Source organism: Aureobasidium namibiae (genome assembly GCF_000721765.1).
Source record: "Aureobasidium namibiae CBS 147.97 unplaced genomic scaffold scaffold_20, whole genome shotgun sequence".
NCBI lineage: Eukaryota > Fungi > Ascomycota > Dothideomycetes > Dothideales > Saccotheciaceae > Aureobasidium > Aureobasidium namibiae.
The window spans coordinates 367,537-394,049 of record NW_013581189.1 but is presented as its reverse complement, the minus strand read 5'-3'; the positions used below and the strand labels follow the sequence as shown (position 1 = coordinate 394,049).

General features: G+C 51.2%; 10 protein-coding genes across 10 annotated transcripts; 4 read left to right on the top strand and 6 right to left on the bottom strand.

Annotated features, from left to right (window-relative positions):
- Positions 1-215: 215 nt before the first annotated feature.
- On the bottom strand, positions 216-3,042 carry M436DRAFT_76088 (carboxylesterase type B; the record flags this gene model as incomplete). The annotated part of the gene is made up of 4 exons (XM_013568335.1): positions 216-823; positions 894-1,885; positions 1,938-2,132; positions 3,026-3,042. 4 exons carry the CDS (start codon positions 3,040-3,042, stop codon positions 216-218), a joined length of 1,812 nt encoding a protein of 603 aa, XP_013423789.1.
- Positions 3,043-3,171: 129 nt separating this feature from the next.
- M436DRAFT_55691 (uncharacterized protein) lies at positions 3,172-5,729 on the bottom strand (the record flags this gene model as incomplete). Its single annotated transcript, XM_013568185.1, has 2 exons — positions 3,172-5,500; positions 5,557-5,729. The coding sequence occupies 2 exons, from the start codon at positions 5,727-5,729 to the stop codon at positions 3,172-3,174; spliced, it is 2,502 nt and encodes an 833-aa protein (XP_013423639.1).
- A 460-nt stretch (positions 5,730-6,189) lies between these two features.
- On the top strand, positions 6,190-8,906 carry M436DRAFT_85434 (uncharacterized protein; the record flags this gene model as incomplete). Its single annotated transcript, XM_013568334.1, has 2 exons — positions 6,190-6,266; positions 6,317-8,906. 2 exons carry the CDS (start codon positions 6,190-6,192, stop codon positions 8,904-8,906), a joined length of 2,667 nt encoding a protein of 888 aa, XP_013423788.1.
- A 344-nt stretch (positions 8,907-9,250) lies between these two features.
- On the bottom strand, positions 9,251-12,409 carry M436DRAFT_55933 (TPR-like protein; the record flags this gene model as incomplete). The annotated part of the gene is made up of 2 exons (XM_013568226.1): positions 9,251-10,729; positions 10,877-12,409. 2 exons carry the CDS (start codon positions 12,407-12,409, stop codon positions 9,251-9,253), a joined length of 3,012 nt encoding a protein of 1,003 aa, XP_013423680.1.
- A 1,107-nt stretch (positions 12,410-13,516) lies between these two features.
- M436DRAFT_55673 (uncharacterized protein) lies at positions 13,517-13,908 on the bottom strand (the record flags this gene model as incomplete). Its single annotated transcript, XM_013568182.1, has 2 exons — positions 13,517-13,615; positions 13,672-13,908. 2 exons carry the CDS (start codon positions 13,906-13,908, stop codon positions 13,517-13,519), a joined length of 336 nt encoding a protein of 111 aa, XP_013423636.1.
- Positions 13,909-14,080: 172 nt separating this feature from the next.
- On the top strand, positions 14,081-14,735 carry M436DRAFT_76084 (uncharacterized protein; the record flags this gene model as incomplete). The annotated part of the gene is made up of 2 exons (XM_013568333.1): positions 14,081-14,328; positions 14,384-14,735. 2 exons carry the CDS (start codon positions 14,081-14,083, stop codon positions 14,733-14,735), a joined length of 600 nt encoding a protein of 199 aa, XP_013423787.1.
- A 123-nt stretch (positions 14,736-14,858) lies between these two features.
- M436DRAFT_55666 (uncharacterized protein) lies at positions 14,859-15,386 on the bottom strand (the record flags this gene model as incomplete). The annotated part of the gene is made up of 2 exons (XM_013568180.1): positions 14,859-15,127; positions 15,149-15,386. The coding sequence occupies 2 exons, from the start codon at positions 15,384-15,386 to the stop codon at positions 14,859-14,861; spliced, it is 507 nt and encodes a 168-aa protein (XP_013423634.1).
- Positions 15,387-15,963: 577 nt separating this feature from the next.
- On the top strand, positions 15,964-19,824 carry M436DRAFT_85430 (asparaginyl-tRNA synthetase; the record flags this gene model as incomplete). Its single annotated transcript, XM_013568332.1, has 8 exons — positions 15,964-16,226; positions 16,287-16,407; positions 16,463-17,490; positions 18,712-18,817; positions 18,879-19,101; positions 19,158-19,214; positions 19,268-19,712; positions 19,770-19,824. The coding sequence occupies 8 exons, from the start codon at positions 15,964-15,966 to the stop codon at positions 19,822-19,824; spliced, it is 2,298 nt and encodes a 765-aa protein (XP_013423786.1).
- A 1,364-nt stretch (positions 19,825-21,188) lies between these two features.
- M436DRAFT_56059 (uncharacterized protein) lies at positions 21,189-21,920 on the top strand (the record flags this gene model as incomplete). The annotated part of the gene is made up of 3 exons (XM_013568246.1): positions 21,189-21,367; positions 21,437-21,611; positions 21,714-21,920. The coding sequence occupies 3 exons, from the start codon at positions 21,189-21,191 to the stop codon at positions 21,918-21,920; spliced, it is 561 nt and encodes a 186-aa protein (XP_013423700.1).
- A 1,283-nt stretch (positions 21,921-23,203) lies between these two features.
- On the bottom strand, positions 23,204-24,774 carry M436DRAFT_55925 (PLP-dependent transferase; the record flags this gene model as incomplete). Its single annotated transcript, XM_013568225.1, has 2 exons — positions 23,204-23,667; positions 23,766-24,774. 2 exons carry the CDS (start codon positions 24,772-24,774, stop codon positions 23,204-23,206), a joined length of 1,473 nt encoding a protein of 490 aa, XP_013423679.1.
- Between the last annotated feature and the right edge of the window lie 1,739 nt (positions 24,775-26,513).

Below are 26,513 nucleotides of genomic sequence, written 5' to 3'. Positions count from 1 at the left end.
CTTAATGATATGCTTCTATGAATACTTGTTTCATCGTTAAATATCCCTTCGGAAGGGGTTTCTATAGAATATCAAGATCATGTCTTCCATTCCAGAGGAAAGGACAAAAAAGATTGCAAGACAACGACTATTAAAAACTATGAAAACATATCCTCTTCTGTCGCCTTGCACCAGGAGGTAGAAGACACATACCTTTCTGGAGGCAGAAAACACATCTACTCGGGCACAATCTTCGCAACCGCCCTCCAGAAGTCACACCTCTGACCTCTGCCTCCTTCCCAATCATAAGCATCGACAACTTCAAACGCATTCTCCAACCCAGGTCCCACATAAACAGTAGCATTAATACTCTGCACCCCGATAGGTCCATACTGTTCCTGCCCTCCAGTCTGGTTCAAATTGACCTGCACAGGATTCCACACATTGAATTTCGGGAAGTTCACTGCAGCTTGCCCACCCTCTCCAGCAATATTGGCAGGAATTGAAGGGTTGGAGTTGACCACGAATTGACCCCAGATACTCATGAATGCAGCGACGAAGGAGGGTCCTTGGGTGGGTGCTGCAGGGCCAAAGTATCCTGATACGTCGGCGCCGTGTTGGGCTGCTGGCACCGAGTATTGGTAGCGGAAAGAGGATTTGGCGCCAGTGTAGGCTTCGGACATCCAGTAGGAGGGGCAGACGAAGGTGGTTTCGGCGTAGATGTTGTTGGCGCGCTGTTGTTGGCCTGTTGCTACTGTGGATTCGTTGATTGCGGTGGGGCCCGTGAGGCCGTTTGTTGCGAAGTCGAGGGCGGAGGGCGAGTCTGTGGCGTTGGAGCTGGGGTCTGTGATGGATGTTAGCATTCGTCTTGGGGGCAGGATGGAAGGTCAAGAGGAGCGAGGGAGGGGGCTTACAGTAGCGCAAGATTCTGGCGATATCGTCGTTGCTGAATAGAGGGAAGGTGAGTTCCAACCAGGCCACGAGATCGGCTTCGGTGTCGATGGTCTGAGGGACGAACAGAGGGCCTTCGTTGGCGTTGTTGCCGACAAGTAGGTTCTCTCCATTCACCTTCTTTTCTAAGAGTTGTTGGCTGGGTACGTCCTGGATGAAGACGCCGTCCGTAACAGGTAAGAAACCCCATGTACCGAAAGTTCCTGAAGCACTGACATTGAAACTGGCGTATTGCAGAGTCTCGGTGTCCTGGTTAACCAGACATTCGAAGATAGTGCGAGCAGACGATCCATAGGCAGTATTAGGCATACAGTTCGCCAACCCAGCAAAAGCATAGTAAGACTGCGAAGGCACCCAGTCCTTGTACCCATACTGCATAGGCAAGTAAGGAGAAGCAGCGATAGCGTTCTTGAACAGCGAAGTGCCCAAAGTACCACCATAAGCCATAGCTTGCAGCATAACAGAGCCACCGCCGGCACTCTCGCCACTGATGGTCACAGAGCGGGGATCACCTCCGAACGAAGAGATATACTCCTGAACCCACTTGAGAGCAAAAGTCTGATCCAGAATACCAGCATTGACGGAACCAAAGCGGTCAACCTCATCAGAGGAGAGGAAACCAAAAGCACCGAGACGGTACTGGATAGCCACACCAATGAACGAGTTGTTGTTCGTGTTGATAATGGCCTGCAGGTCCTGCTGACCATTGCCGAGTCCATAACCACCACCGTGGATCCAGACGAGTACTGGAAGATTTGTTGCATTCTCCGGAGCATAGACATTGAGGAACAGACAGTCCTCGGTTGATAGTGTACCCTTACCTCCTGGAGCGACCGAGCTTTGAGGGCATTGGGGCGCGAATGAGTTGGCTTGGATGACTTGACTGCGGTTCTCTGCCGGAACTTGAGGTGCTTGGAAGCGTAGAGCTCCTAGCGGAGGTGCAGCGAACCGAATACTTGATGCAAATGTTTAGCATTGATCGAACAGGAGCTTTGATCTTCACATACCCGCGCCAGATGTTGATGCCTGTAGTCTGGTTGGTGAAGCCTTCGTAGACCTCGTATCCAAGATCGACTTCTAGATCACTGTTGCTGGTGGCATTGACAGACTGTCTCTTGGCCTTGAAGTGTTCAAAGGGTTGAGCAACTGGTAGAGCAGCGCTAGCAGCCAAGGAAGCTGCACCAAGGAAGGCGCCAACGAAGCTCGAAAGAGAAGGCATTAGAACGTGACGAGGAAAGAACCACCTACATGGCAACACTTGGGCAATAGTTGATCTACTTATACTGTTTCTGATCGCGGGACAGAAAAAGTCCGGATCGCGATTGAAGCTACTACCCCGCCGGTAAGCTCTCTCTGTTGATCCGGTTAGGAAGCAGAATAGCCGCAAGATCCGTAGTGGTATACGAGGGAGAGGGCTTGTATGCACAACGGTCGTCTGTCAACAAAGAGGCGGCACACCGCATTGATGACCATGCACTCCACACGGCATGGCTCCCTGCCACCTGCCGCAAGGTCCGCAGCTCGTACGGTCGTACTAAGCCATGCCATCAGCCATCTGAGACATTCGACATGAAAGGTTTATCAGCCCTGAGATACGTGCTGTATTAGATGCCCTTGAGCGAGCTCAAAGCCAGCATGTCCGTTACCAATAGCTCGCTGTGACCAACATGCAAGTCCTTGCTAATAAATGGTGATCCGAAGCTTGGTGTGCAGTGAATAAAACACATCAACCGAGGGGAGAGCCCCATCCCATCACACGTCATGACTGCCGATACCCCACTTCCCCAGTTTCTGGCAAAAAGCCATCGACGGGAGACGGACGAGGTGGCTGAACAGACATGGCGGGGCCACTATACAAACCTTGCTAAGCTTGCTTAACAAGCAACATGTCTAGCATCCGGTATCGCCGCAAGTCCGAGACGCGTTCCTGAGCCGTGAATCAAGGAACACATCGTTGGCAGCCGTCGGGCACATCAGGTCTCATCTGCACAGTGCAGAACTTCTGGTTGGGAGAATTGTATTGTATAAGAATAGAGAGACATATCAATTGTACTTGCAAGGTTGCATTTCTTCCCGGTTCTTCCAAAGGTCTTGCCTTGCCAGCTCCGCCATCCCATCTATCAAGAACTTGCAACAAGCGATGAGCGTGTTCCAGCAGCACTGTTATACAAGCAATCGTCAGGATCAATCTAGAGGACGAGGTGCGACATTAACAAATTTGTAGGTTCGCTTGGTCGCTTCCTATAGAGATCCGTTAGGCTTTTGTACTGGAGCTTGCATGGCAGCTTGAGGCGCTGCAGGGCTGCCTCCCATGGGTGCTGTCTGCGCCGGTGGTTGCATGGCCAGAGCTGCACGCTGTCTCTCCATCATCAACCTCTGCTGCTCAGCAGTCAGAGTGCTGTGGAAGCCAGATGGCCCCACTGCTGAGGGAGTGTTTGGGTTTGTGGGCTGAGCGAACGTTGGCGTTGCGCGACCAGAGGAAGGTTGTGGTTGAGAGGCTGCGACGTTCTGTGGGCGAGCTTGGTACGTCTGCTGGGTTGGTACCGGTGTGCTGGCTGATCCATAGGTGGGTCGCGTTTGCCCATAATTTTGTGGTGTGTAGGTAGCGGCAGTAGGGGTACCGTTGGCAAAGGTCGATGCGGTGGTCCGAGGAGCAAAAGCGGTTTGGGGAACATTAAAGCCTTGTCGAGCAGGATTGTTGGGCTGAGGAGTTTGAGCGCTGTATTGCGAAGCATACGTCGGTCGCTGCTGTCCATAGTACTGCGTACTGAATGTCGAGCGACCCGTACTGCTAGTGTTGTAAGTGTTGGGATAGCCAGCACCCGCGCGAGGAGCAGTGGCAGGTGCATTGTAGGTTTGTGCAGCACCACGGTAACTTGCGGCTGGAGTCCTGGAGTTGTAATAGTTTGCTGGTGTGCGATTAGAGATGGATGGTGTACGTCCATATTGGGATGTCGAGTCAGGCTGTTTGTGGTTTGCCGCGGCAGCCTGCATGGCCGAACTGCGGATCAAGCGAGTCAATTGATCCTCTTCCATGGTTCCACGGTACTCCTTGCCCCGTATAACGATGTTCTTCTTAACTGCCAATTCTGCAAACTTTTCACCATCGAGTTTGGCAACGGCATAAGGTGGTAGCTTAGAGATCAACTGCGCCAATTGGGATCGCAGAGCTCTATAGGTCTCGTTCTCTTCAGCTGAAGGAGCCGTCGCTGTACCGACCATGGCGCTCAACAAGGGACTGGGGCTGGCTGGGTTTCGCGAACCGGTGGGGATGTAAGAGTTGCGGATACGTTGATGTGATGACAAAGCTTGCAGGAGGTTCGAAATGTCTACAAGCATTTGATCAACCTCGCGCTCTTCTTCATTGATGGTGGACACAACTTCGAGTCTGTTGGGCTTCAGATCGTCTTCGTCAAACTCTTCGATTGCCTTTTGGATTGCTTCAAGGTCTTCGGTAGCCAAGACGTTCTGGGCATCTTCAGCGGAAGTCTGGTTGGCCAATTCTTCGCCATCACTTAGGAAAGGAGACTCTTGTAAAGCTGGATCGAGAACGAAATGGTCATCGAATCGTCTTTGACCCATCCTATGCCACCAGACCATGTCCTTTGTCTCTTTGGCTACCAGAGCTTTGGAGTTGTCCTGGGTTGGAGCGAAACCAGAGTATGCAGAACGGAACAAGGCAGTCTCCTGGGCGATTATGTCGGCTGGGGATGCTTCCTCGGCAGGTTTTGGTTGTTCCTGGCCATTGAGAAGGCTTTCTCTCCGCCTGCGCTTTATCGCAGATGCTGATTCCTTGAGTTCGTTGGCACCATAGCCCACCCAGGTTCCGACTGTCAGGGGTTGCAGTGTGTACCCACCCTTTCGCGAAGCTTTCGGTAGTTCGCCGTGAGACCATGAGATCGAAGTGGACTTTGATGATGTGTGTCTGGTCGGCTTGGGAGGATTCAAAGGCGGCAGAGATGCAGGCGAGGGGAAGACGTCGGCAAAGGTAGGATTAGCCTTTCTGACAGAGGCAGCGTCGCTGGGAGGTAGAGGCACTACTTTGGTGGCGGAGAGCATAGTGGGCAAGCCGAGTTCCTCGATGGAAAGACCCGAGCCTTGAACGGACGCGTTTGATTGTGGCAGACTTGAAAAGAGTTGTTTGGGTTGAGGAGCATTTCCGTACAGACTCAGAACTGTCTTTGTGGATTTTGTTGCAAGATCATCTCCCTCCTCTTTCTTGATGGACGTGTTCTCATCTTTGGGTCGCTCGCGATCGAGACAGTCTTTGACAAGGCTGCGGAAATTTGAGAGGGCCTGGATGGATGCAAGGTCTTGGTTGGCAAGACGTTGTGTATTCTTTAGCGGATCCTGAGCCTTGAGAGGCTCGCAGAGGGTGTCCAAGGCATGATCAAGGTCTCGTTCGAAGTCACCGAGGTCTGAGTAGAGGTTGTTTTGCAGGCGCGAAGCAATGGTCGTGTGTTGGTCGTCGCTGTCAAGTTTTGGACGCTTGGTCGAATGGCCGTTGAGTTGGGATAGTCGCGACACGTTGGGCAATGGCAGGTGCAAGACCGAGGGTGAGGGATCATGTCTAGCATCAGAGTCAGTATCAAGGAGCATGCGTGGTGAGTAGTGGACGCGACGGACGTGTTCAAAAGCTCCAAAAGGTCTTGGAACAGCTGTGCCTGTGATGGTGACTGTGGTTGTTGCGGCTTGTCCGAGTTGGCACGCTTTCGTTTGGTGGCGTTGGGCGAGGAATCTCCTGGCGCAGTCTGGTGCTCGGCGACGAGGTCACCATTGCTTTGTGGATCGGTGGTCATGGTGATGGTCGGTCTGGTCCCCGCGTCTTTGGGTCGCAAAAGTCGCAATGAGGGAAGACGCGTTGTGCTTTGGCAGCTGCCCCGGCTTTCGCGCTTGGTACAATAGCAGACTCGCAACAATACAGCCTCTCGATTGTTATTCCGCGTTAATAGCAGAGCTCAATAGCGACGACAAATTGATGATTAGACAATAGAAACAATCATTCCTGCGACAACCTGACTCTCTCTCACTCTCGCAGGCCAGACGTGGCCCTTGCGTACAGCGGCTTAACCCGCTTCGGCATGGGCGGCTTTCGGTCTGTTTGCTTGGCGCTCCGACTCGCTCGGGCATCGGCCATAATTTTGAACAGCTGCTGCTGCATGTCCTGTCCATGTGGTTGCCAATTGGGAGCAGACTTGTTGCGCACGACCTGATGAATGCCAGTTGTTGGTGCTCTGTCCCTCGGTAGACGGGTCCAACATGTTACTCGGATTCCTCAAGCCTGTTCATGGTGGTTCAGCAAGAACGCCCATCGCTCCTTCTCCCATCGCGGCCATGTGAAGAGTGATTGCCTTCCTGCCGACCAGCAGCGCCGAATTCTTCGCAGGATCGTCGTCGCCGACCATGCTCAGTATGATGATGCCGCTCGTCCGCTGCGTTGGCCACGTAAACACCAAAACCCCAAGTCTCGCAAGCACGACAATGTCAATCCCAGGCTCAAACTATCGACATGGCACCTTTCTTCGAGTCCTCAGCACGACCATTTGAAGGAGATCATCGACCGCCGCCTGGCGCTTCTTGCTGAATCTGACAAGGCCGACGGCATAACCTTTGCCTTGTCTGCGCGAGAGCGTATCATCCTTGGATCCACCGACTACACAGAGCATCATGTTGACTACTACTTCAACATCCTCTCCTCCAAGGACTCATTGTTCGCTGCGCGTCTGCTTACAGGCACAGCTGGCCCTCCCTTCTTCGTCTACCGCGACTATCTTGCCCGCTCCCACATCCGCCCTGAAGCTCTTCGTCTTCTCTTGAACCACCTGCCTGTCTGGAAATACGATACATCAGAGCTGTCCGACCGACGTGTCTTGTCTGTCTTCGAGAGCCTGCTGTACCATTGTCGTCGAGTCTGGCCTCAAGCCATACCTCTTATGGCCACTTGGCTGACCCATGAATTGCGTTTATCCGATGCTCAAATCCTTCGATTCCAAGAGTCCGATCTGCTCAAAGACGACTTCGCTGCCGTCCCGCACTTGACTTCACAGTACAACTACGCCCTCCGCCTCCTCTCGTCGCCCTCGCACATCGCTCCATTCAAGAACACGGTCCTTCAAGAGGCTGCTCAAGCCATCGTTCTCAAGCACATGGCTGATCATACCCCTGCTCTTGCTATCAATCGCGTAGGCTATCGTGCCGTCACTCGCGTTCAACTGGCCACCAAGAAGACCGCCCCTGAGCAAGAGTGGGCCAGACTTAAGTCTCCCTCCTGGCCTCCTTGGAAGGAAGATCGTACCGGCATGGATGCACGCATCGATCTCGACTATGGTGTCAGTCGTGCTCACCAAATCTTGCTCCGGATGCAGGAAGCCGGTTATCCCCTTGGGGCATGGGATCAAGTCGCCATGGTATATGCAGGATGGGACACGGATCGGAGCCCTACAGTCCAGAAACGAATCTTCCTAGACGACTTTGCCGAGGATAAACTCGTGAATAGCCTCTGGATTGCTCGCATCAGGACGACCCGTACAGCTCAACAAGCATGGGCCTGTTTTCTGGCTTATCAGGACGAGAATCTTCCTCCAGACCACCGCATCTACCACGCCATGTTCGAGGTGTTGATAGAGGAGCGCAAGAGAGTCCGGCTTGGTCCTGAAAATATCGGTCACGAAGTTGATGATGTTCACGACGGCTTGGATCCTTTGTATCCAGGCGATACCAAGGAGATTGGCTCACCCCCATCCTCTGCGCATCAATTGACGTATATTCGTGCCGAAATACCTTCGATCCAACAGCTCTACGATCACATGCGTGAAGATGGAAAGCATCCTTCTGACGATACTGTTGAGATGCTCCTCGACAGCGCCGAGACTCTTGCGGAAGGCCTGGTTTATCTCGAGACCGGCATCCATGAAAACTACGATATTGCTGTTAGTGCTCTCTTACGTGGCTCCGAAGACTGTGAAGGCCTAGATGTCATACCTGACCGTCTGTTCGCCGCCTATGTACGCCTGCTCTGCCGCTTTCCTCATACTTCGCATGGGCCGGATACCAAGTCGCACTGGTCGTATGGTAGTCTGGTCCGAAATAGTCTGGATCTCCGACAACCTCTAGCGCGGGCTCTCTATCTGCTTGTTCAACAGAAGCGAACGTATCGTCCGGCGTGGAACTGTGTTTTCGCTGCATTAGCTCGTAGGGATGCACCATCTCTTGCCTCGGGCTGGCGTTTGTTAGCGTTGCGAGGCCAGAAGTCTCTGAGCCTGGAGAATGAGGTGTACGACAAGATCTTCGCTTTCAATCTTGCCCAGCAGGTCAATGACAGTATGCGGGAGAACGATCTTACATTGGATGAGGACGCCTTCCTGGATATCTGTGTCGTTGCTGAGCATGCAGCCAGCGCTGTTCAGACCGTCTTCGGAACCCAGAAATACAGACAGGACCATACTGCGGGAGTTCTCACACGTCTTACCATGAAGGCGGACACGACGTTCCAAAAAGGTCCCGAGTGGATGAAAGAACAGTTCTGGACTCTGACTGAAGGCGGAAAAGATTCCATGTCTACTCTGCTTGAACCAGAGGACACCGAGACCCACCTGCCTAGTCTGTATGTCAGGCCTAGTCCAGCTTTATTGCATGCCTACATTCGCGCTTTGGGTCTCTTCCGCGACTACGACGGTCTCGTTGAGCTGGTCCAGTGGATGGTCAGACGCAAACTCCAGCTTAAGAAGCGCCGTGCTATGGATCGCAGAGGCCGTATATTGATGCGGAGAGCACTGATTGCTTTGCGTGTATTCGTTGAGGATCGATGGGAGCCTGTGAAGCCCGAGCTTGACGATGGAGAGGTCGCTACGATTGCATCTGCATCGGCTGAACATATTGAGGAGATCAAGACACTGGTTGAAAGTGTAAAACACTGGGGTGGTTGGCCGTCGGATGAAGAGGTCGAGATGTATGCTGCATATGGTCGTGGTGATTGATCAGAGCGAACGGCAGTGGTGCTTTAGGATGTGGTTGGCGATTGTGCATATAGAGAAGATACGATTCATTGTAAATATATCTTGGCTCGGTCGTGGATACATGGGAAATGGGGAGTTTTTTTCTCTAAGGCTGAGTGTACGGACAGTAGACAAGGACAACTCAGTTTTGTTTATACAGTATCGATTGCAATTCCCACTATGATATACAGCCTTTGATCTCTGAGACATTTGTTCTGCCTCTCGCTTCACCACACGCCTTTGAAGCAAAAGCAATACCCATGCTCCCGGTCCCAGCCCCACCAGAAAACACCTCGAGCACCCTTCATACATTCCACGGCTCTCTCTCAGAGAACGAGATACTCATCCGCAATCTTCTTTGCCGCCTTCTCATTGCTGTTCATAGCAAGGATATGCATCAACGCAAACGCCGCCTCTTGCGTAAACTCCTCTGGATCAACTTCCTCCTCTTCGTCACCATCTACACCGTCATCACTGTCTTCTTGCCCCCTCCTCTCCCTCGCTTCCTCCCTAACCCCCTCGGCCAACGCCAAACACCTCTCATACTCTGGAATAGCCAAATGCATGATTCCCAAAAGATGCCAAGCCCTGCCTTTATTGTATCTGGCCTCCTGCTCGTGGATTTTCTGTCCAGTGCTCAACCGCTGTTCCACATATCGCTCCAGAAACGCCACGCCTTGATAGATTTGCCAATGTCTGTTCTCTGATTGGCGTTTCATTGCCATTTGCAAGTATGCAGTTGCAATACACAGGTTTGTGGAAATATTCAGAGGGTCGAGGGTCAAAGCGCGGAAATAGTAGTTTAGAGCTGACGTCCAGGATTGTGCTGCTGCCATGATGTGGCCGTATAGGGAAATCACACCAGCATCGAGGTCGGGGAGTTGATGGGGATTGGCATCGCGTTTTCCTGCATGAGTGTAGGAGCTGCGTTCTTGACCTGTAAATGCATATGCAGCGCGAGACTCCGGGTCCAGCAGTGCGTAATCTAGTGCTTTTACCTGCCGCAAGATGAACTTTTGAGTTGGGCCGCTGTTGAACCAGTTACTGTAGCCAGCGAAGAGACGGTTTACGGCTGCGAAAATTTGGTAGGCGGCGCCGCTGTGGGGCCATTCGATGATGAAGAACCGGCCTACTTCGCAGACTTTTTGCTCGTCGTTGAGGAGCAAGGCGCAGGCCATCCACATGGCGTGGATTTGCGTCTTGTGGGTGAGTGAATGGTAGAATACCGTACAGCTCCACGCCGAAGTCAATACCTCGTAGCATTTCTCTCGGTCGCCAGATTTAGCGAGCAACAATGCGTATTCGCAGAACATGTCCAACCACTCAGTAAACTTTATATCGTGGAAGTTGTCAGGGATACTTTCGTCCACGGTATCATCATCGATGTCCATGCCGTTGTCTTCAGCGAGTCGCTTCTTCATGGCTTCCATTTCGGTGACGATGGCGTTTTTGGTGTTGCGCCCGTAGCCGGTGAACTTGATGTGTTTATCGCGGCCTGGGTAGAAGGCACGTACGGTTTTGAAGTCGTCGAGCATTTCCTGGGCGGCTTCGAAGTAGGTTTGTAGGGCGTCTTCGTCTTCATCTAGGGTTTCTCGGGCGGAGTTGACGAGGACGTGGTTGGCTTTTATACGCTGATCTTGCTGTTGAAGGCGTTCGTAGGTTTGAGAGACGCGTGCTTTGGGGGCTTTGGGTTTTGCTGTCTTTGGACGACCGCGTTTACCAGGGTGGAAGGCGATGAATCGTAGATCGTTGTCGTCGTCTTCGTCCTCCTCCTCGTCTTCGACGTCATCATCTTGCCCGTCGTCCTGGTAGTCGCCGTCGTCTAGATCCTCAGGCATAGGACCCAATGAGTAGTGTCTGGACACCGGACCTGCAACTCTGCCAGTAGGTGCGTTTTGCACAGGTCGCGGCATGAGCGGTGCAAGAGTTCTTGGTGGAGGGGGCTTATCGACAGTAATCTTGGCCTTCTTTACTGCATCACTTCGGCCGAGTCTGATAACCTCATGCACTAATGGAACAGCCTCTGCCATTCTCTGCTCGGCCTCATACAGCTTGGCCAAAGCAATACGTGACTTGATATCTTCTGGGTCGTTGTCGACGATAAACTTCCAGCACGACTCTGCGTCTGCGTTGCGGCTGAACATCATGTAGCAGTCTGCAAGCTTCATGTAGTACTCGTGATCGCATGCCTCAGGCACTGATCTGATGGGCTCGAAAAAGGTGATGGCCTCGGCGTGATAAGTTTGCTCGAGTAGAGTCTCGGCAACATCTCTGAACAGATCAAAGTAGTCTGCAACCTCGCTTTTGAGGTTTAGGAGCTGCTGGAAGTGACGCATGGCCTCAGGGAGATCCGCTCTGCTGATCCTGACACGGAAGAGACCGAGTTTGACGCGCAGTTCCAGAGGAAGACCTTGTCCGTACATCTCCTTCTTGTTTGCAAATCGACTGTACTTGAACTCGGGAATCTGTATTCTTCGAGGCACGTCGTCGTTGTCGAATTCTCTGTCGTCTCCAGTCACACTGTCCCAGAAGGTATCTTCCTTTCTTCCGAGCAACCATCTCGACAGCTTCTTGAGATGGAAGGCTGCTTGTGCAGCATTCTCACACTTCTCGACCAGATCAAGGTAGACGTTGAGATGTGACCATTGCGCTTCCGGAACTCCAAGAGATCTGCCTTTGAAGTAGAAATTGATCGCAGTATCGTAAGCATCCTTTGCACGCTGGATCTCAGGTGTGCTTGCCGAGTAAGCACACAGATCAGCGTATTGTTTGATGATGTTGAGATCATGTGGCTTCTGGCGAACCATCATCTTGGCTTCTCCTCTTGCTCTTGCAGGTTGGTCGGATTCGAGGAGCAGATTGAGCTTCTCGCGGCGAGCATCATAATCGTCAGGATCAAGCTTGATAGCCCACGCGAAACAGTAGATAGCCTGTTCCAGGACCGAGGGAGAGCGATTGTCTCCTGCCAGCTCCAGCGTACGTTCAGCGACAGTCCACCAGAGAGCAGGATCACGTCTTGTGTGGGCACCATGCAGAAGCACAGTCAGTGAGTCCTGGTCCTTGCCCTGGGCCAGAAGAATCTCGGACAACAAACTGTGGGCAACGAAGATTTCGGGGTTGGCCTTGACGGCGTCACGGGCGTAATCTGCTGCAGCCTGATAGTTGTTATTCAAGAAGGCTTGCGTAGCGAGTGACTGCAATCTCTTGAAGACGGGATCAGGCTCTGCGACAGTATTTCTCTTTTCGCCATTCTTCCGACGACCTTCTCCACGTGGGACAGCATTTCCTCTGCCTCGACCTCGGCCACGACCCCTTGCGGCCACCTTAGGATCGTGCTCTGTTCCTTTGATTGCCCACTTCCAGCCGCGTCGTCCTCGTCCAGATCCTCGTCCGCGTGGACGACCACGGGGTTTGCCGCGGCCACGGGATCCTGCAGCAATCTCTTCATCGAGGATCTCGTTCAGCAGGTCGGAGTTGATGGACATGTCATCTGAACTATCACCAGCTGCATCGGACATGGCAAAGTCGGGGTCGATACGTGGGTTGTCTCTAACATCCAAGAGTTCACGTTCCACACTGTCCAGACGACTTTGCTGGGGTTGAGAGTCTTCTCCTTCGAGTTCATCCTCATAGATGATCTCATCCTCAGGACCGAACTGATGATTTTGTTGACGAAAATCCGAGTGAGAGCTTTGAGGGTTGAGGACAAAGTTCAGACCATATTGGGCTTGCAAGGCGCCGTAACCAGCACTTGGATCTTCATCGACATCTGAGTCAATATCCATGTCCTCTCTAGGCATGAAACCTTCGTGCATCAGAGGCTGTGGACCACGCGGCATAAAGCCTTCATGCATAAGAGGTTGAGGCATGGGAGGATAGAAATCCTCTTCCGGTTGAGCGTAGGCATAGCTGTAAGGATCTGTTTGATATGAAACTTCAGGATAGGGGGTTAGGTGATAGCCAGAAGCAGGATCCGGGTAGGAAAGTTGGTGTTGTTGATCGTCCATGATGGCTGGATCTTTCAGCTTCCAGCAGATTTATCAGAACCCAGTTTCCTTTTGCGTGCGCACTCCATCAAAGGTCGCGAAAGCCAGTGTGAGGAATTTCTTTGATGCTGGTAAGTTGTTACTGCAGGATTCGGTTCTGATGGAAATAAAGAAAATAAATGACCGCGATGGTTCGCGTCAAGAATAGAGATAGGCGACTGCGGGCGGCGGAGCGGGACGTCTTGGCACTATCTACTTTGTCTTGAATACCAGCAATCAAAGACTGATTGAACATTGTGGAACTCTCGACAGATGATGTGTGACTAGAGTTCATTCGGCGTGATATTGATACAGTATATTTACATATGATACATTTTCGGGCATAGCTCATCTATTTCCCTACTCTTTCAATTCCACTCGATATATCCTGTAGCACTGCGTTCGAGGTTGAAGGTGGCCGAAAGAGAAGCCTGAATTGTGGTGATTCATCGCAGTGGGGATGTATCGCAATGGTTTCGATGAGAGCGTGAAGATGCAAGGCGTGTGTGGCTCTTGAAAGTGGCGGGTATGCTACTTTTGCGCAAGAGATTGTGTCGAGGATTACTTTTACTGAGCAGCAATGTCGCTGGCACCCTCGCCTTGTAGTCTCTTCAGTGTCTGGTCGCGCTGGTATTCCATAACTCTTCGCTTCTTGAAGTATTGGACCTATAGTGGAGTCAGAAGGTTGTGGTGGAAGTCGGACCAATGAACTTAAGGCATACCCAACTCGTGGCACAGTTCTGGTCGAACTTGACAGTCTCATCCGGGCAGAGCTTGTCGGCCTTCTCGCCCTGCTTCACGCTGTCGATGATGTTGTTCTTGTCGAGGCAGCCAAAGTAGGCGTCGCGAGCCTCCCAGCAGTGTGCGCGCTTGGAGCGGTCGGGCGCAATGAAGCCTCCATCAGCTGTCGCCTTTGGTGCGTCCGGCGAGTTGCCTTTGTCTGAACTGAACCAACCCATCTTGTCTGTATTGTGGTATGCAAAGAGTTGATTCAAGGCTCAAAGCGGCGAGTCCAGAATCGAAGCGTCGGCGAGTCGGCATCGACGTCAGCGAGGGATCGTCAATGGTCAATAACACTTGCCCTTCCAAACAATCGTCCCCAACTTACAACATCAATCTTCACATCCTAACATGCCCCGTCGAAGGCGTCCTGCTCGTCCCGGAGCCCTCGCCGACCTTGCGCCAAAACGAATCCTCGCCCAAATCGTCGTCCTTCAGCTTCTATACTACGCCGTCGCAGCTGCCTTGATTCTATTCACTACCCTAGTGGCCGGCAGGGATGTCACGGCAGATTCTCTTCTCAGCTGGCGTACTGTTCGAAGCGATGTCACTACAGGGTGGATGCTCGGTCTCTGCTGGATGATGGACAGTATGATTTGGTATGTCACGGATGCCTTTCTCCAGCCAGCTGCTTGCTAACACGTTTGCGCCCAGTGTCATCTTCCTATTGCTCTTCATCGCCCGATCCAAACTCGTCCCCGACTTTGCAATTACCATCCACGTCATCAACCTCGTAGTCACCACTTTCTACACCAAGGAGCTACCTACACAAGTCTTCTGGTGGGGCCTACAGTTCTGCAGCGCTGCTCTGATGATCTTTCTCGGCGTCTGGGCCTGCCAGTGGAGGGAACTCAAGCCCATATCCTTTGGAGGAAAATCAAACAAGTCTGCTTCTACTGCCGACCCAGCCGCCGTCGAAGAGGGTGCTGGCTTTGCAAGAGAAGGAAGAGGTGCTGGTCATGACGGTGCTGGAGCATATGAGATGGCCGATATGTCTGAAAGATGATAACCACACGACACAAATGCTCGACCCAAGCACAAAAGAACCCTTCTTGACAATCGACCTCGGACGCGCATTCAAGGCTGCCCTAAATGTCCAGACCACATTTCTCTGTGACACCGGCTCGGTTCAAAAGCATTCATAACTCTCGACTTCTCTCCCTGTCAGATCATGAGGAGAGCTTGCTTCGTCCAGCCTCACTACGCCTTCTCCTTCCTCGAACACCACTTCCAGTTCCGGCTGCGCTGGAATCTGCAACCCATCTGCCCTGGTTCTGATGATACATGTGGCTTGTTGTTGCTTGCTTCGGGCTGATGCTCCGATCGAGTGACCTATTACATCGACTATCTTCGCTGATGCAGGACGTAACGGAAGAGCTGGATGGTCATCTGAAAATGCTTCAGGTTAGACTTGATCACGATCTAGGAGCATGGAAAGATCAGACGTACGCGTATGTAGACGTTTGCCGACGGGCAACCAGATATGGGATATCTCGTCATCATCGCTAGCGGTAAACAATAGTTCCGCTGACCTCGGGATACGCTCGAGATGTTGGGAATCAATCGCCCATAAAGCTTGATCGAGAAAGACTGGGATATTTAGGGGGAGTGCGGCGACCAGGCTGCAAACAAGCAGAAAAAGGAATGGACGCTGCATCACTGCAACAAAGACTGGTGTGATTGACGGATGGATTTCTTTTAGTTTCTCAAGGGAAGTGCCTAAATATTGAAAGGGGGGATCGATGGATCTATAGAAGTCTGCCTCAATACGAGTACCCCTTGCCAGCCGTGATCCAGTTTTGCAGGAAGGAATGCTTGAACGCTCGTGCAGGCGCCGTGGTTCTATACATGCAGCTGCACAATGTTTCAGAGGCTGATGAGACCTCTACGTTTCCTGCTGAGCATTCGACGAGTACTTCAATACATGCTTACGCCAGCATAAATTCAGGAGTAGTGCATCAGGCTGCGCTGGCGTATCTCAGTTCCAGGCGACTTGGCCGCATCGAGCTCGCAGTAAACGATGACACTTATGAACATGCCCAACAATATGCTTTTTCAAATGATCACTTACATCTTCAACACGACAAATCTGATAATGGTGATGGCTACCTCGAAAATGGTATGCTGAGCACAGACCAAGATCTTGCTTCTGGTCGAAGACAGACTTGGAATTCTTCGACGTGACTTGAACTTGTACCAAACACCCTCAGATCTTACGGTCGGACAAACTCGAGATGAAGACATGGCGTGGTCTTAGTCATCGAACACTTAGGACGAATGCGTCCCTTCGCTGGTCGTCAACAATACAGAAACCTGCCAACATCGCATCATTACTCAAGTCCTCTGCCGAAACCACCGACGAGTCTACACCAGAGATTGAAATTAATGGCTATGTACGGACCATTAGAAAACAGAAACGTATAGCTTTTGCCGCTGTTGGGGATGGTTCATCTATGCAACCCGTGCAGGCTGTCTTGACGCCGGATCAAGCTTTGTCGTAGGTTACCACAAAAAGATCTATCCGTCTTTCGCATTCTAATCCATGATGTTTTACCAGTTTGTCGACTGGAGATGCGATCAGACTACGTGGTAATTGGCAAAAATGCCCCCCAGGTAAAGCCCAAACACATGAGCTGCAAGTGTCAGAAGCCACAAAACTCGGATACAATGATGCTACCGTACGTATCACGGATATTGTCTCCTTCTCCACCATAAGCTCAATGTCTTCGACAGACAAACCCTATTCAAAAGAAATACCAAAGTCCAGAATTTCTGAGAACATTGCCACATCTCAGGTCTCGACTTCCTTTCAACGCACTCGTTCTTCACCTCCGATCGCAAGTCATTGGCAGCATCACAAACTTTTTCATCAAGGAAGGCTTTGTACAAACACATCCACCTATCCTCACTTCATCGGATTGCGAAGGTGCAGGCGAGGTGTTCACGGTATCATCCAATGCTTCCAAGGATAGCATTCAAAAGTCGGAGGACGGTGAAGTCGAGCACTTCTTCCGCGCACCAAAGTACCTCACCGTATCTTCTCAACTGCACCTCGAAGCTCTGGCGCAATCCGTCGGCAATGTATGGACCCTATCACCGACCTTTAGAGCAGAGAAGAGCGATACACCTCGCCACCTTAGCGAGTTCTACATGCTCGAAGCGGAAATGTGTTTCGTGGACGATGCCAATCAAGTCATGAATTTGATTGAAAACATGTTATCGACCATGGCATCAGACCTGCAACAATCACACACAGTACAGCAAATCCTTCAAGCCAAAGCAAGTCAGACCTCAGAAGAAGCCGCCGAAGAAGGCGCCGTCACCGCCGACCAACTCTCTCGACGATGGCAAGGTATGGCTCAATCCAACTGGCCCAGAGTCTCATACGCCAAAGCCATAGAAACATTGGAAGAGGCCATGAAGCAAGGCACAGTTTTCCAATTCACTCCCTCATGGGAGGAAGGTCTTCAAGCCGAACACGAACGCTTCCTGGCCGAACACTTTGGCAAAGGCCAACCTGTGTTTATTGCTGACTACCCCATCGAGCAAAAGCCATTCTACATGTCAAAAACACCCGGAAGCGATCGCACAGTCGCTTGCTTCGACCTCCTTGTCCCCGATCTCTGCGAGTTGATCGGAGGCTCCATGCGCGAGCAAAATTTGCCTGCTATCCAAAAAGCAATGCAAGCACGTGGTATGCTGCGAGAGCTAACACCAGAACAACGAGCTGCTGGTGAAAGCGAGATTCCTGAGTACAAACTGTATGAGGGCAAATATGCGGGATCAATAGATTGGTATCTGGATCTTAGACGCTATGGCAGCGTACCCCATGGAGGCTTTGGATTGGGCTTTGATAGGTTGTTGTGCTATTTGGCTGGAGTGGGGAGCATCAGAGATGTGGTTGCTTTCCCGCGTTGGTATGGTCGGTGTGACTGCTGAGTTCTTTTGACCCATGCACACCGTCGACATCCCAGCACATGTATCCCTAGAATCTTACTCTGTATAACAGTTTTCCTTTCAAATGCGCGGATAACATGTCAATCGGGGTGAGTAAATCTAGTGTCCGCAAGGGGATAGCATTCCCACGAACAGGAGGACGAGCGACTTCGGAGAGCTTTCTCGCTTGTCTCGTTCCCGCCAAGTGCAAGATTTGAGTTATCTGATTGATAATGTTCTGATTTAATCTATTGCGCGCGCGGGACGCATTGATCGTTGAATGCCTGCTGAGTTTAGTTCCGTATGCATGTAATGTTTGTAGTATGATAGAGTCGCTATTGTGGACAAGAAGGAACGGTGTTGGGACAGGTGGTCATCATGGACAAAAGGCTCGGAGGTGGCTCTCGGTTTGACAAGTCAAAGACAAATGCCATGGCAGCCAGCGCGGAGATGTGGCTCGTCGTTCTCTAGAAGTGCCAAAGAAGGTTTCCCGGCCCACGACGTCCCGAGGCTTCAAGAGGCCGCTGAGAGCACCGATCGTCATACGGCAAATGCCATGAGTATTGAACATGCATAGGGCATTGCTTGCGGGCTGCCATCTTTTTCCTGTAGACAGAGAAACGGCACAAAGGTCTCTTTTGTTTCCCATCCTAAACAACAGCAGCGATATACGTCTCGCGGCCGAATAGACCAACGGCAAGGAAAAGCATCTTCTCGACGATTGACGACTCCGGATTCTCCTGTCGACCTTTTACAAATATCGGCGCGTCACCACTGGTAACCTTTTGCAAAGCTTCCACACGGTCACCGGTTTTGCCGCATACACACTAGACATAGAAGCTGCTCCGCGCGCATAAACGCCCCTCTCTCTCTCTCTTCTTTTCCGCGACACGCCCATCCTGGATTCCCAGACTCTTGCCCCTACAGTCGGACACATGTCCGTGCAAGAGAAAATGGTCCTCCACGAGGAGGAGGATGAATACGAGTGAGCCTATGCGAATTGCCTTGCGACGAGAACAATCCAGTTGACGAGGATGCCACTACAGCTACGAGGGCCTGCCGCCCAACTTCAGTCTGGCGGCCAACATGGCAGCCGGTGCCTTTGCCGGTGTCGCCGAACACTCGGTCATGTACCCCATTGACTTGTTGAAGGTGTGTTGAGGCATTCGCTTGCTATCAAGATAGGGACGACATACTGACTCTGCGTTTCCAGACACGAATGCAAGTCATGAGCCCGACGCCCGCGGCCATCTACACCGGACTTGGAAACGCCATCGCTACCATTTCACGAGCCGAGGGCTACTTGTCATTATGGAGGGGATTGTCGAGTGTGATTGTCGGCGCCGGACCCGCGCACGCCGTCTACTTCGCTACATACGAGGTTGTCAAGCAGCAGATGGGTGGAAACGCAGCAGGCCACCACCCTCTGGCAGCCGGTGAGATTTGGACACTTCTGCGGCTCTGCTCGGTCGAAGGCTGACAAAATTCACAGCAACCAGCGGTGCCTGTGCAACAATTGCCAGCGATGCCTTTATGAACCCCTTTGACGGTACGCGACTGTCCGACTCGATTTTCATGACATTCAACTAATGCGATTGACAGTTATCAAGCAGCGCATGCAAGTACACGGAAGTGTCTACACATCAATCACCCAATGCGCACGCTCCGTCTTCCGCAACGAGGGTCTCCGCGCCTTCTACGTCTCGTACCCCACCACCCTCGCCATGACCGTCCCCTTCACCGCCCTCCAATTCACCGCTTACGAATCTATCACAAAAGCCATGCACCGCCGCGACGGCTACGACCCGTTGACTCACTGCACTGCTGGTGGTCTTGCTGGAGGTATCGCCGCTGCTGCCACCACACCTCTCGACGTTATCAAGACTTTGTTGCAAACCAGAGGTAGCTCCACCGATGCCGAGATCAGAGGCGCCAAGGGCTTGTTCGACGCTGCTGGTATTATCGCGAGAAGAGATGGCGCAAAGGGTTTCTTCAGGGGTATGAAGGCTAGAGTTGTCACTGCTGCACCCAGCACTGCTATTTGCTGGTAGGTTTTTTTGTCTCCAACACGCGCAACTGACATTTGCTGACTTTGACTCTACAGGTCTGCCTACGAGGTCGCCAAGGCATACTTCATCCGCGCCGAGGAAGCCAAATGAACTTGACCGAACTCCATTTTCGACTCTTCAGCGTCTGGTGATTTCCCGTCTCGTTCGTCGTGCTCTGGTGGATTTATCGATTCGACTACCACTTCTGGTTCCGCAAGAGAAGGCGTTGATGTTCTTTGGAGTTGCGTAACGGCTGTGATGAGACGAACAAGGCATACAAGGTCCCTCGAGCACTTCGGAGCCAACTTCCTTTGGACGACTGAAGCGCTTGCATTTCCCACTACGCTCTGGTTTCTCAAGGACCTCTACTCTACATCGGCGGCTACTTGATCCAATAGGAAGGTCGCGCATGGACACTGGAGATCTGCTTTTTCTTTTCTTGTCACATGTTTTGCAGGAGTTCATGGCGATTTTCCTAAAAAGGTGGCTCTGTTACGATGAAGGGGGAGCGACATGAGTGTTTTGTCATTTAGCCAGATGAGATGAATGGCTTTTGTAAGATTATAGCGAAGGAGATGGGAATTTTGCGTGTACAGGAAACGAAGACAAAACGAACCCATTAGAGCAAAATCGAAAAGATCAAACAACCAGATCTCCCAATCTAGAGAATCAGCTGGTCATTGCAGAGATGTTGTATGAGCAGTTCTGACGTGGAAGACCACATCTCTGTACGCCAGATGCTGGCTGTGCTCCCTCACGACCCTGCCATCTCCCAGCCTCTCCCGCGCATCCCACGCAAGCAGGTTTTCCCGTTCCACACCTGCATCTCTTTCTGCTTTCCTCCTGCGTACCTGCATTTCTTTCTGACTCTCCACCTTGAGGCTCTCTGAGACCTGCAGCACCCATAGCTCTGGATATCCCATCACCCAAGAAATTATACTTGGCTGGCTCAGAACTGGACTTTTTCTGTGTCTGACCTGCAACCCCGCCAACCAGCCAGCCACCTCTGGAAGTCGCTTTGCCAAGGATATCACCCACCATCAATCGTCACAAACACGCTTTGATCTCTTCAACGTTCATCCTAACGGGAATTTGAGATAGCCGTTCTGTCTTTAGTTTGCGGTGTGCAAACAACATCTCCATCTGACGAGGACGACACATTCTATCCGAAAGCTCAAAGACGACAAGACAACAATTTGGTGTTTAGTTTTCGTGCCTCACAACTTCGGGCAGCAGCGAAGGAGCATCTTGCGGATTACAATCTTCCACAAAGTGAAGGAGTTTTAGCGAATTGTGAAGGGCACACCAATCTCTGGATTCCTCACTCTGAGCTCGAAAAAACGCGCTCTCACTGCACAACTCACCCACTCACCAACCTTTTCTCCTCACCCTCCACCGCACTCGTCGACAACAAATTATCGGACTTCCTTGAGGCCCTCACCGTTGAATCAAGGAACCTGCATAACGTATCAATCATGGCGCGCACAGAAACCACAGTATCCAGAGAACGCATCAGCGTCATACGCCGCTACCCCTGGCCCGAAAATCTACTCAATTGGTGGACCATCGTCATGCTAGCCACCGGCGGCCTGCTCACCGGTGTGTTTGGCGATTTCATGAGTATCCAGAGCAGAATGGGATTGGGAACGCCTTGGTGAGTTTTCTATTTCCCCTCGGGAAGCGCAACTCGATCGTGGCATTGTGCTAATTTCGGTGTTAAAAGGCTATTCCCCTACGCCGTTACCGTGGGCTCACTCACCCTCTTCTTTGTGATTCTCATGATCATATTGCTGGCGCAGAAGAAGTTGCAGCCTGCGTGGGTCATGCTGGGCACGTTCATCTTGATTGCGCTGTTCCTGGCTGGTCTGATCGAGACGGCTATTCAGTTGTTTGGAAACGTGAGTTTTTGCATCCTTCTCCCTCTCACCTTCATCTTCCTCCTCTTTCCCCTCTGCTTCTCCTCCTCCAACTCAAGCAAAGTCTGACCTGGGCGCAAACAGGGCAACGTAAACTCCTACTGCAACCGCTACGTCAACAACAACAACATCCGCGGCGTCTCCATCGATACCCTAGCCTGGTTAGAGCAAAATTCCATTTGCTCGCAATGGGATGCTGCATTCGCCTTCTGGATCATCGGTCTGGTGTTTTTGGTCTGGATGATGGTTATGGCTGCTCAGGTGAATAACAAGCGTGGTTTTTATGATTGATTGTTTCTTTTTTTCTGCTCTTTTTTCTTGTTTTTTTTTTTGCTTCGAAGTTTGTTTTTGCTTTTCTTTGGATGTAATAACCCCTTTCTTCTTGCCTTATTCTCGTTTTCTTCCTTTTCCCTTCTGCTTTTCTCTGTTGTTGTTTTGGTCTTGTTTGGTTGCAAACTACGGTCTTACGAGACTTATGGCTTAGTATCGAGCACCGGTGAGCAAGGGTCACCGGGATGAGGATACGCAGGCATATATCTAACGAAAAAGGTTCTATATACTATATACATACGACACCTGCGCCCTCTGCTTAACATCCTTGGTCTCACATACAGAAAGATACACTATTCAGTGTCCTCTTCGCATATGAGCCAGGACAGACAGCAAAGGGTGCTTGTAATGACAATCTTATATACAACAGTCTTATGAGACTTACCTCCGCTCTTCCAACATGCTACCATTCTTTGTGTGGCAGTTTGTTCTTTCCCATCTACCTACCCGCCTTGTTCTATGCGCTCTACTTTGCTCTTTTTCCTCTCCTCTTTTCTTCTTCTCAGATAGCCTCTCTTTTCTTCCATCTTCTGAAGCTTCCACTGCCTATAAGGATACAAGCTGACTTGTTTCGAATTACAGATCTCCCACCTCAACTCCAAATCAACATCAACCACGAAACGTTGGTACTACATCATCGACAAACACCCTCGCTCTTCTCCCCACGACTGCTGTCATAACCATCACTCAACCTGCTCTTGTGAGGATTTCCGCAAAGACTCTGATGACAGCGGCAGAGCTATACATGGAAACACTGGTAGAAACACGAGAAGAAACAGTGGCGAGGTGAATGGTGGTGAAGTTAATGGTGGCCCTGGATACCAAGTCAACAATGAGCATCGTGGTAATGGTAAGAGAAAGGGTAATAGGGAGGGTTGGTGGTGGAGGGCTTGAGGTGCTGAAGGAGAGAAGACTGCAAGAGAGAATGTTGTGAGATGGAGAAAACCAGACAACACGAGACGAGATGGATTGGAAGACGTGAGAGGAATGCTAATGATAAATACATATGCATAGCTCCCAACTGATACAGAGGAGGAGTGATTCAGAACGAATGCCTTCAGCCCTTCCAGCGGAACAGCTCAAATTTTGATTACCTCTGACAACCTTCATACCTTCCATTGCATATGGCAATCAAGCTTGCGAGTAGGACTGCAGTTGTGACGTTTCTGACTCTGATCACTCGGAGTTGTATGTACCCTCTCGCGGCTCTCGCTGCTCTCTTCGCTCGTTATGCTGCTTGACCACTAGTCGAAGCCGACAGCAGCTTGCTTCAATATCGTCTCGATCAACGGCCAATCTTTTTCAACGCTAGACTTCCAGTTTGAGATTGCGAACCTGCAAGCTGGCTGAGACTCCCAGGCTGTCCCCGAAACATATATCTTGCCCGAGCTGTTGATTCTTTGAACTAGAGTCTTGTTTGCCTCGGGGTTCTTGAGTCTGAACAAGACGATAATGTAAATGGTCAAATAACACCCTATCTCTGAGTGAGGGTAGGGTGGCAGCAGCTCGTAATCATCGCTTGTGTTGATGTATTCAGCAATCTTACGAGCGAGCTTGATCTGACGTTTGAGCATATCTACGAAGCCCTGTCGTCCGAGAGCAAGTAGATTGGCATACACGGGTAGAGCTCTGAAGCGTCTTGAATTTTCGATGCCGATATTGAGAGGCGACGGTACGGACCCAGCCTCGGCATTCAAGTATGGTGCGCCTATAGTGCGATATCATAATCAGCATGACTGACTTGCAAACGAACTTATACTTCAGCGATGCTCTGCTCTCGACTGATGCTATCTCTGCCGCACTTACCTGGATTTTGGAAAACGTCGGTGCCTGTCTTCAAATGACGAGAGAGAAAGATCCCACAGTCATAGGGTACATTGAAAAGCTTGTGTGCATCCGCGGCTATCGAGTCTGCGTATTCAAGGTTTCCAACACCGGCTTTCTGGAATCTGTACATCGGGTCATTATCTGGAAGAATGCGGGCAAGTAGACCGAACGCTGCATCTACATGTATCCAGGCACCGAATTGATCAGCCAGCTGACGAAGACGGATCATATTATGAGTAAAGGTAGCGAAAAGGCCACTGTTAACCTCAGAGCAAGATACTACAATGATCGAAGCAACTCTGCTTTTCTTCATTGCTTGCTCCAACTTTTCCAGATCAAAACGATGAGGTCCGGTAGGGTAATGGCCCACATCTTTGACACTGGCATGTCCGAGACCAATGATAGAGGCGGCCTTCCTTAGAGAGCTGTGAGGTGCGGAGGTCAGGATCTGGATTTCATCAATGCCAGCGTATGCCATAGCAGTATGAAGACCGTGAGATGAGACTGTCGGATGGGCTTCCCTTGGATCTCTACCATTACGCATTGCAGCAGTGCTCATAACATGCTCACGGGCAACAGCAAGACCTATAATGTTGGCGGCAGTAGCTCCTGTGGTGAAAGTCCTGTGAGTCCATTGTGTCGGATCAAGTTCTACCAGGTCACAGATCATGGTCAAGGCGGCGGCTTCCACGTCTGTAGCTATGGTTTCGTTGGGAAGATGAACCTGGACGTTTTGATCGTACTCGGTGACCATATTGTCGGCGAAGACGGCAGCAGGAGTTGCACCTCCAGTAACAAAGCCATAGTAGCGAGACGATTGGCTGCTTCCGTTGAGAGCAGGAGCCACGTCCTTGGTCAGATGTTCTTTGACAGCATCTAAGCCGAGACCGACCTCAGGGACATGCCTGTGAAGCGTCTCTTCTGCTCGGCGTATGAGTGTAATGTCGGGCAATACATTGGGAGATTTTGCTGATTCTTCTGAGTCCATTGTGGTTGTAAGAGTTTCGCTGGTGCCTACAATGAAGCGTAGTAAGAAACTATGCCGTGACAGGGAGTTGAAATGTGATGAGTAATGTCTTTGACGAAGCGTTGATGCTGAGAAGGAAAATTTAGAGTTGATTTGTTTCTGAGTAAGTGATACAGAAGACGATCCTTCTCTCTATCTTCCCTGAGTCACTGCAATTGTTCCATTGCAAAGTGCTGGAGACGCTAACAAATTGGGTGGCTGACCGGCTGGCTCCTGCTGCTTCAGGATGCGCAAGCGAAGCGTGAGCCCTGAACCGGCTTCGAGTTTCCACGGCGCTCTCACAAATCACTTTTGTGGCCATACAAATGCACAGTTCATTCAAGAAACAGAAAGCATCGAGCGAAACTTATAAGTTCTACCGCTCTACAGTAGCACGACCTCTATTGGATTGTCTGCAGCACAATTAATCCTTCGATACTCTCTGGTCTTTCTCCAAATCCCAAGTGATTTCGAGACATGAAAACATTGCCGACGCAATTGGGCCCGCCAGCACCATCAGAGCAATTGTCCGGTCGCGGATAAACTGCACGCAAAACGCGCTTAGGATGAACACAAGAGTACAAAGTAACAGAGCCAACACATTGCGCTTGTGAAAGTCGATCGCTAGACCGAGGGACCAATAGAGCAGACGAAGTTGGATCTGTCAAATTATTAGGATCAGTGCGTGCTCGAACCCAATGATCAGAAAGTGTTACCTTTATGATCTCCATGCTCTCATGTTGCTTCTGGCGTGTCGAACGTGTGCAACCAGATCACTAGCAATTACAAGCCGATACCAAAGAGGCAGTCTTCTTGTATTAAACAACTCTAGATATCATGTGTGATGAGGAATAACGTCGCGACAGAGTCAAAGATACGAACAGGGTGAGACATTCGACAAAGGGAAAAGCGCCAAGAAGTGAACTCGATGCGGTTAGCGTCTGGCACGTGAGATCGCGTAGGGTCGCGGGCAGTCGCGTCCGTCGCGATTCGAGATTCCACACGAATTGATTTGGTACGAAGCAGGCGCCACTCGAGGGAAAGCAGTCTATGTCGACCGAGCAAGACATACGACAGCGGTATTCGTGATGCTCAATGACTAAGAACAACCTCCGCGAGCAGCTTGGATGGTTGCTACAGGAAAAACCGTGTATACCCAAACACTTGCCATCGCTACCGCCGGTACCTCTTTCTCTAGGACCTTCTTCGCAGACACAGCTATCGCAAAGCATTCCCGGGAATGTCAACTCGCTGCTGACACGCCCGTCCATTCAAACAACGCGTTCATCAATCAGACCCATTGCAGTCGAGCCAGAAAGATCGAGGTCACCCCCGCGTGGCGAACCCAGTGCGAACATGGCAAGGCTAAGAGCCGCTGCCTCATCCTCTCCTACCAAGCCTGTCCAGCTTTCTCTGCCCGAGAGATCGTCCCAATCGTCCACTCGGCCGGCTATCTCCAATTTGTCCAATCGACTCAGTTCGTACGCTCAGTCACCAGCCCCAGGTACCACTGTTCCCTCCACCAGAATGCCTCGAACAACGCCTGCATTGCCTCCTAAGGTTGATACTCTCGACCTGACAGAAGACGCTTTGCCTACACCGGCTAGACTGTTTTCGCAACTGAAAGGTCAGAAAAGAAAGAGCGATGAACACAGGACCGATATCCACAACCGCTCAACCTCCAAAGCTCCCCGACTGGAGACAATTCAGCAACCTGACGA